We start from the raw sequence: 9,541 nt of genomic DNA, 5'->3' as shown, positions 1-9,541 counted from the left end.
AGGACAGATCTAGGAATGGAAATAATTTTCTTCTTGTGAATCTCTCTTTATGGATCATGTCATTTGGCTAACTGTGATGCTAAAAGCATCACTGTAGTTCCAGCTTTCTTTCTCTTTGTTTTAAAATAAAGCCGTGGGGGTCCCAATTGGGATCAAAATTATGGTATGGTGGGAACTCCTCCACCCTTCCTGGTGTTGCCATCCCAATGAAAGGGATGGATTCTCTCCATATGACCCTTGCTCTTATAGGGCAGTGTTTCCCAACTTTTTTTATCCTGAGGCACACTTATGTCAAAAATACATATAGAGGTATACTGCTCCCCAGCACACATGCCTTTTTTGTGTGTGCTGGCAAACCTGCTATGCCATTTTAATTTATTTACTTTGACTTCCCTCTTCCTCTTTATTCTTATATAATTTCTATTCTAATTTGTAGCTGTCGCTTGTGTCCCTCCAAAGCTAATTTGCCTCATTTTGTACAGGGAAGGTTGCATCACTGCTGGTGCCTAATCTCCTGCTCCAGAGGTGGGAGATTAAATTTAGGAACATAGGAAGCTGCCTTATACCAAGTCAGACCATTGGTCCATCTAGCTCAGTATTGTCTACACAGACTGGCGGCGGCTTCTCCAAGGTTGCAGGCAGGAATCTCTCTCAGCCCTATTTTTGAGATGCTGCCAGGGAGGGAACTTGGAACTTGCTCCTTTACGCACCAGGAAGGATACATAATTCCCAGTGCATTATGGGCAAAGTCAGCTTCAAAAGCAGGGAGTTTAGATGCCTCACCTTTGAAGACTCAGATCAAGTGACCCATAGCACACCAGTCAGTGTGTTGTGGCACACTCGTTGGGAAATGCTGTTATAGGGGATCAGTACTGTCAGACATGAAAGCCCTGTTCAACTGTTAGAGAAGGGACCCTCTTGGCATACAGACTCCTGACGCATTCTGTGGTCTTTGTACCAGGGCCAGAGACATTCACAGTCAAACCACAAGTGATGCTAAACACAAAATTTATGCTTCTGTATTTCTATTTTTTAAAAAATCAAAACAGCGGTTGCAGGGAGGCTCAATGAGGGGATATTTTTTTAAAAACAATTTTTATTTATTGAATAAAAAGCAGAGCATAGTTACAAATCTTGAAACAAAAGTCAAAGTAAGACAGAAAAATTAAATCAGAGATCAACAGAGATAAATCAACCCCACACCACGTTGTAATCACGATTCAAGCATAATTACCATAATTATACAAACCAGACTAAACGTCAAACCCCAATCCCGAAAATATATGTTGGCCTTGTCGAGCATTAAAAGTTACAAAAGGCTCCCAAACAGATATAAATGATTCAATCAGAACACAGTTCATATAAGCAGTAACTTTGGAAATAGAAGCATAGTCCCATAATTTAAAAAAACAGTCACTTATAGATGGAATCATCGAAATACGCCAGTTAGTCGCATATATAATCCTAGCTGCAGTAACCATATATAGAGATAACTCAGTAAGCTTAGTAGGGATATAAAGTTTCAACATGTTTAAAAGAAAGGGTTCAGGCAAAAAAGGAAATTTAATTTGCAAAATTTGCTCCATTTTAGAATGAATCAGCTTCCAGAATGATTGAGCTTTGTTACAAGTCCACCACATATGATAAAATGTCCCCACTTGTTGGTCACATTTCCAACAATCCTTCGAAAAATGATTCTTCTTCTTGTTAATAATCAATGGAGTTGCATACCACCTGAAAAATGTCTTATACCAATTTTCCCTCAAGTTATTACTTAAAGTAAATTTGATATTTTTCTTCCATTGATATTCCTAATCAGAAACATCTTTCACTCTATTAATGTTCTGCATCAATTTTATCATATATTCTTTAATCTGCTCAGTTTCCATCTCAAATTTCAGTAAAAGCTTATATATCACACCTAATGTATGGTCAACATTTTGGTTTATCAAGTCATCAAAATTGGTTAATTCTCTAAGTGTCCCCCCTTGGCTTTGTAATTCTTAAGAACACAAGAAGAGCCCTACTGGATCTAGCCCAAGGCTCATCTAGTCCAGCAACCTGTTTTGCACAGTGGCCCACCAGATGCTGCTGGAAGCCACAGGCAAGAGTTGAGGGCATGCCGTCTCTCCTGCTGTTACTCCCCTGCAACTGGTACTTAGAGGCATCCTGCCTTTGAGGCTGGAGGTGGCCTTTAGCCCTCCAACTAGTAACCAATGATAGAGCTCCGTGCAATCAAACTAAGCTGAAGATATTTATTATTTTATTATTATTATTGTTTACACAGTCAGTCAGGTATTATTGACTGGTTTGTTTTATCCAGACATTGAGTCCTTCCCAAGGAGCTGGGATGGCTGAATTTTATTATAAGTGTTGTTGCTGTTATTATTATAGATATCGTCACAGAATATAAGCTGTTCCCAGTAAAGTTGCTTTTGTAATTGGCTGATGGTGATTTCTGTGGCCCCTATGGTGTTGAGGTGCTCTTCAAGTTGTTTTGGAATTGCACCTAGGGCACTGGGATTATTTTGGTCTTCTTCTGTCACAGCCTTTCAATTTCAGTTTGTAGATCTTTGTATTTGGTGATTTTTTTCTATTTCTTTTTCTTCTATTCTGCTATCACCTGGTATTACTATGTCGATTATTTTAACTTGTTTTTCTTTCTTCTTGACTACAGTTATATCTGGTGTATTGTGTGGCAGATGTTTGTCTGTTTGTAGTCGGAAGTCCCATAATATTTTTGCATCTTCATTTTCTACCACTTTTTCAATTTTATGGTCCCACCAATCTTTGACTACAGGTAGCTTGTCTTTTTTGCAGATGTTCCAATGTATCATCCCTGCTGCCTTGTCATGCCTTTGTTTGTAGTCAGTCTGTGCGATCTTTTGACAACAGCTGATTAGGTGGTCCACTGTTTCATCTGCTTCTTTACAAAGGCAGCACTTGCTGTTTGTTGTGGATTTTTCGACTTTTGCTCTTATTGCATTTGTTCTTAGTGCCTGTTCTTGTGCAGCCAATATTAAACCCTCTGTTTCTTTCTTCAAGTTGCCATTCTTAAGCCATTGCCAGGTCTCAAATAGTGAGTGGCTAAGATCACCCAGTGATCTGACTGAGTGAGGGCTTCAACCATGATAGAGGAGGCACTTATGGGAATGAATTCTGAGATTTAAGAACAATCAAAGTTAACTGGATTTCAGTTTTCAGTTAAATATTTTGTTTGATGTTTTTGGAGTAAACTCCCTGGGGAATTTGATGAAGGGAATTTGATATCCAAGTCTTGGATGTGTTGATATGAAAGATTGAAATGGAGGTCACCGTGTCACCGTAGTGGACTTGGATGATACAGATCAAATGGATTTCTACATAATGGATTGAACTACTCTTCCATCAGAATACATTTAGTTCTATAAGTATGATTTCCATTAAGAGAAATCTTTGGTTGAATCTTTGTTCCATCTTAGGCTGAATTGTTTCTAGTTCTGCACAATTTTGCATGGTCATATAAAGGTTATTTCATTATTATTATCTTATATCATTAGCATCTCATATATTCTTTATTAAATGGCCTTTGTATAATATGGTGGGGATGTGTTTGGTTTATGTTTGTCTGATATGAAAAGAACATATTTGATTGATGCTGTCCCTCATTTGCTGATGACAGGTGATCTACTTCTGTGTTGTAACTCATCATCTCTTCACTGATTACATGAAGGACAAAAACAATGTAACTGAATTTTTCCTTGTGGGGCTTACCCAGAATGAGGACTTGCAGAAAGCCTGTTTTGGGCTGTTTTTGGTCTTCTACACAGCAATTTTGCTGGGAAATTTACTTATCATTGTCACCATCAAGACTAGCCCCCGACTGAACTCCCCCATGTATTTCTTCCTCAGTTACCTGTCCTTTGTAGATATCTGCTACTCCTCTGTTACTGCTCCCAAACTGATTTCTGACTTCCTTGTCAAGAAGAAAACCATCTCTTTTGTTGGATGTATAGCACAGCTCTTTGGGGGCCATTTCTTTGGTTGCACTGAAATATTTCTTCTCACAGTGATGGCATATGACCGATACATTGCAATCTGCAAACCCCTCCATTACACAACAATTATGAACAAGAGTGTATGCAGTTGGATGGTGGTGAGTTCCTGGCTAGGGGGGTTTCTTCATTCACTAGTACAGACGCTCCTCACCACAAATCTCCCCTTCTGTGGGCCAAATGAAATTGACCGCTTTTTCTGTGATGTCCACCCTTTACTGAAATTGGCCTGCACTGACACCTACATCATTGGACTTATTGTCATTACCAACAGTGGTATGATTTCTCTGAGTTCCTTTCTTGTGTTGACTGTTTCATATATAGTCATCCTAGTCTCGCTGAGAAGTCGTTCTTCTGAAGGACGCCTGAAAGCCCTCTCCACCTGTGCTTCCCACATCACAGTGGTGATCTTGTTCTTTGGGCCATGCATCTTCATCTACATGAGGCCTTCCACCACATTCTCAGAGGACAAGAGTGTAGCTGTATTCTACACTATTATCACCCCTATGCTCAATCCTTTGATTTACACCTTGAGGAATGAAGAGGTGAAAAATGCAATGGGACAATTATGGAGCAAAAAAAGTACTTCAGGATGGGAAATGAGCAGTGAGCTATAGAATGATAGCACCTGTCCAAATAAACATTGGTTCTTTGAACAGTGGTGTATGCTCAGTGGTTACCTCTGCCCCTGGATAGGCAGTGTTTTCAGCTACTGCTGTGTTGGTTTTTAATAAAATAAAAAGCCATAATTTTATATGTGTTTTTCTTCACTTAGCATTATAGCAAGGCTTTATAGTTATTTATTCCTTCTCTGGAGAAGGGAATGTAATTGAATGTAACCATTACTTACAACCCCTTCTGATCAAAATACTGCATGGGCCTAGTTCAAATTTATTCCAAGCTGGCTACAGTTGAAACCACAAACAAATTTACTTTATCTAATTAAATCTGATAACAGCAGGTGATCAATAAATAGCAAAGTACTTGAGATTCACTAAATGTCCGACAAGTGGTGAATGGATAACAAAGATAGCAAATGGTGCATAACTGAGCTGGTTAAACTAAGAGATGGGAGACAAAAAAAGATCAGTATTCTACAGTATAAGCAATGAGAACCTTTTGTTGAATACTAGAGGATGAAGTATAAATTTGAAATTAGTAGTTATTTAATTAAAGGGGGGAAACCCATTTGTTTTACAGTGATACTTATGGCTCCAAACTGAACTCAAAAAATGAGTAAATTTAATAGCCCATGGTGTTCACATCATGAGGGAATGAGATCTGATGCCCAGACTGATATTATACTGGTCTACAAAATCTAACCATGGGAAAAAAGTTTGTCTAAGTCCTCCATGCTCCAGTGCACTACCTGTGTAGGCTGGTGGCAATAGTAAAAGCTGGAGATTAGTGCTCCAGCAATGTTTAAGAAGAATTTGGTAATGTAGTTCTGAGCATATGGTGAGTCCTGTTATAGAACATCATGGGCCACTGAAGTTACTTTTTGGAGCTCAGTTGGAGCTGCCAAACTCATAACTATTGGTGTGAATCAAAGGCTTTTTCCCCTTTAATTAAATTTGCTTTCTTGTTAAAAGAAACATATGTGGCCATATGTGCCTGCCACACTCAATATAAGTGTGTTCAGAATAAGGAAAGTGAAAAATTCTGCTTTAACATTGCTGGGAGTAATAAGGAGGCAGAAATTAGTGCTTGGGTTTAAAATAAGCCATAACTTTATTTAAAACAAATGGAAAATATAGCAGGAATGATGGAACCACGTTATAGTTGAAGTGTTAGTTGATTCAGTTCTGGCTGTCAAGCAGCTGAAGTACAGGCAGAAAATAAACAGGTGCTGCTTGCACCCTCATATCACCCTCAGAATTACATCTGTTGAATGTTTGCCTGTCACACAACTGTTAATAGTCCTGGGCCCTCTGGAGCATTGAGTTCTATCAGTTCTGAGGCAAAATTAGCAGACAGAGTAAGGCCTATGTGATCAAGCCTGTTTTCCTATTTACCTCAGAGACATTAGTTAAACCATTCAACTGTAATATTTACCCTTTCAAGACATTTCTCTTTCTCTGGGAGTGAGCAAAGATTTCACTAGCCAGCTCTAACAGAAGCCCTTCACAACTTTTTCCAGGGCAACACGGGCAGAAACTATTTACTCCCCCTCTTTTCTGTGCCTACTCACTCCTTTCTCCCTCCTTTTTTCTCCTTATAAACATTCTGACTGAATTGAGCATGTCAAAATTTGACCTTATGGCACCATTTTTCTTAATTTGTAGAAATTCAAAACATATTTTCTTTGACAAGCTCATCAAAGAGCCTTGTATGAAAGACAGATCATCTAAAGAGATCTTTCCTAAAGAAATTGAGCCAGTCTGTGCATCCCTATTTGCATGCAGAAAATGCCATGATAAACATAGGGGGGAAAGTACCCAAGTGTGTTCTTGAGATTTCATGTCCACTTTTCAACTTCTGCTCCTCACAACTTAGTGATTTTTCCATGGATTTGATTTAAAAAAAAAAACCTGGCACACTTTTAAAGCAGGAGATTCTGAGTGCCCTTTCTAGCACAAATAGTGAAACAGAAAGCTTTGAGAAGCCACAGAAGGTTGGATGTGTGTGTCAGGTGAAATAACCCAATAAAATGCTATTTTACCTCTCCATCTATAATGCATAGGCAGTGTTTTCTCTAATTTTTTTTCATCTGTGTGTGGAATTAGTATTGTTCTGGGTGGCAGTATCAAGGCAGTGTGTGCTCACATGCACTCAGAGTTGGGACCTTCCTGATTCAACCTGAGTGGGATCTAAAATTTACTGAACAGACACAAAAAAAACTTGTGAGCGTGAGCACGTGCACATGCCTTAGAGGGCACACTGTTCACAGGCACTCCTGTGTCTATGTATGTAATATGTGTTATTCAGCTATATATCATCAAGTAGATACAGATGATCTTGTTAGATGAACATTTTAACATTTAATGCTTTATAGATAATTGTATGTAATATGAATTACTTATTGTCGGGCTTTCCCGCTGGCTGCTGGTGTGTGTGTGTGTGTGTGTGTGTGTGTGTGCCTGAGTACTCACCCAGTCAGGGGGCCGGGAAGACAGAGGCAATACAGCTCCTGAGTACAGGTGAAGCCAGCTGGGACCGAGACGGTTGCCAGGGAGAGCCAGGACACCCAGGAACCCACAGACCATGGATGGGCCAGCATGGCCCAACGAGTTGCCTCCTGGTGGCAGAGAGGAGAAGGCAGGGCCTCAACAGCTGGCAAGACAGGCAACAGCTGAAGGAGGGAGGTTGCAGGTAGCTACATGGAGAGGGTGGAGTCAGGAGAGGGTGGTTGAAATTGCCCTGATTGAAGGGCTTTATTTAAGGCTTGGATGGCCAGGGATGAGGAGGTCTGGAGAGATGCAGAGGCGTATCTATGGAAAATAGCGCCTAGGGCAAGCACTGAAATTGCACCCCCTGTCCAAACATCTGACACCCATCTTTCAGATAACTTTACCATAATATCAGCTGAAAAATACAAGTCAAGCTTGTTAATCTTTTAATCTTTCAAAAACTATTTAGCAGTGGATGTAGCCAGACCAAAAAATGTTGGAAAAGTACAAATTTCAGTATGCTGGAGCTCATGAAATACCCAAATACTATGTGGAGGTGTACTTGGAAAAATAAACAGAAGTGCCTGTCTAATTCTCTACTATGCATTGTAGCATCACTATTACATAAGTTTTAAAAATAACTGGAGAATTTGGCTTTTCCCAGATACTCTGTAAATAATTAAAGGATATGCAGAGTAAACTGTGTCACTGCTTGGAATATATTCTAGTATTTCAGAAAGACAGTTAAAATGAGAGAAAGAGAGCAAGAAACTCCCAGTGGGCCTAAATACTAAGGATTTCACACTGATTCAAAGACAAACTCACCATTAATAGCCATATTATTAAAACATCACATTTAACTCACTTATCACAAGAAGTAAAATAAGAACAAATGAATACAATCCTAGCTCATAAGCTTCAGCTCATTAGTAACAAGCCCTGATTCTCTGTACATAGTGCTAAACTGAATATGTGAACAGTGACATTATATATATACATACACACACACACACACACACCTGTAGCCCCTTTGGGGGGCATCCTAAAGGCCGTGGGGGGGGCCCTTCAAAGGTTCCTCTTCCCCCCACTGGCCTCTTAATTCATCGCTGCAGTCCATCCCGGGCTGAGGGCCTTGCAGGGAACATCTGAGCATGTGCGGTGGCCATTTTTAAAAATAATTTTTTTAAAATGGCTGCCAAAAACAAAATGGCCACCACACATGCTCAAATGGCCTCTGTGAGGCCTGGCATGGCCTAGGGCCTTGCAGAGGCTATTTGAGCATGCACAGCAGCCATTTTGTTTTTGGTGGCCATTAAAAAAAATTTCATTTAAAAAATGGCGCCCCCTTCAAGTCGTGCCCAGGGCATGTTCCCTGCCTGCCCTACCATAGATACGACCCTGGAGAGATGGGAGTGATTTGGACCTAGAGACTCCTGGTGAGGAGCAGTCTTACCCCTCTCCCTGACAGATAGTGGAGGCACAGGGTGCCAATTAACCCCCTCACCAGCACTTCTGAGGCCACTCCACAGCCTATGAACAAGATCAGAGGGAGGGAAACGGTTGGAGAAACTGTGATCCCAGGCCAGTGTTTGATACTTACGTTTTCAGAACAATTTTGCATTTTTACTATTCATTCACTTTTAGAAATATGGTTAACTACTAACCAGTTAATAATTAGTTATATTAATATGTAAAGTGATAAGAGTGATTTAAATAGTTTGATTAGTCATTGATTCCTTTTGAGTGAATTTTGAGCAGATATGTATTTATATGTCGGGGATGATATTACTGTATTAAGATGTATTATGATTACATTAATTAAGTCTTTCAAGTAGGTTTGGAGCAAAAAAGTACTTTGGAAATAAAAATTGAGAAGTAGAATGATGTTGCCTCTCTAGTGGATAAACTCATTTAGATAGGTAGTCTTTTCAGCTACTGATATATTTGGTTTATTTTACTTTTTCTTTCAGTAGGCAAAGCTGAATTCAGCCATTACAACTTTTGTTCAAAATTCTCCATGATCCTTGTCCAATGAACTTCATTCCAAGCCAGCTACAACTTAAACCATGAACAAGTTTAACCAAATATTTAAAAACATTTAGTTTAAGAGAAAAGTTAAGTTACAATTTTCACTCATGCACTAAAAAGCATGGAATTTGCAAGTTAAGGTGATCACCTTAATTTCCATGCAGTGTAAACAGTAAAGATTTTGTACAGTCCTGTATACTATGTTGGCCTTGCAAGTTTGGCTTCATGCATTCACTCTTTGCTTTGGTCTTTCAGCTGGACAGTGAGCTGAGAAAGGATGTATTCAGGTAGGAATTCAATAGGTGCCATTTCACCCATTTCCTAGTGATGTCACCAATAATTTTCTCCCTGATTCATCTCTGCAAGGCA

The 9,541-nt window shown here is 39.5% G+C and overlaps 1 protein-coding gene across 1 annotated transcript; it reads left to right on the top strand.

The window, feature by feature from the left end:
• The first annotated feature begins 3,706 nt into the window (after positions 1–3,706).
• LOC128328412 (olfactory receptor 4S2-like) lies at positions 3,707–4,651 on the top strand. Its single transcript, XM_053258411.1, has one exon. The coding sequence runs from the start codon at positions 3,707–3,709 to the stop codon at positions 4,649–4,651; it is 945 nt and encodes a 314-aa protein (XP_053114386.1).
• The last annotated feature ends 4,890 nt before the right edge of the window (positions 4,652–9,541 follow it).

Source organism: Hemicordylus capensis, chromosome 1 (assembly GCF_027244095.1).
Source record: "Hemicordylus capensis ecotype Gifberg chromosome 1, rHemCap1.1.pri, whole genome shotgun sequence".
NCBI lineage: Eukaryota > Metazoa > Chordata > Lepidosauria > Squamata > Cordylidae > Hemicordylus > Hemicordylus capensis.
Note: the sequence above shows the minus strand (reverse complement) of the source record. Positions and strands in the feature narration are given on the sequence as shown.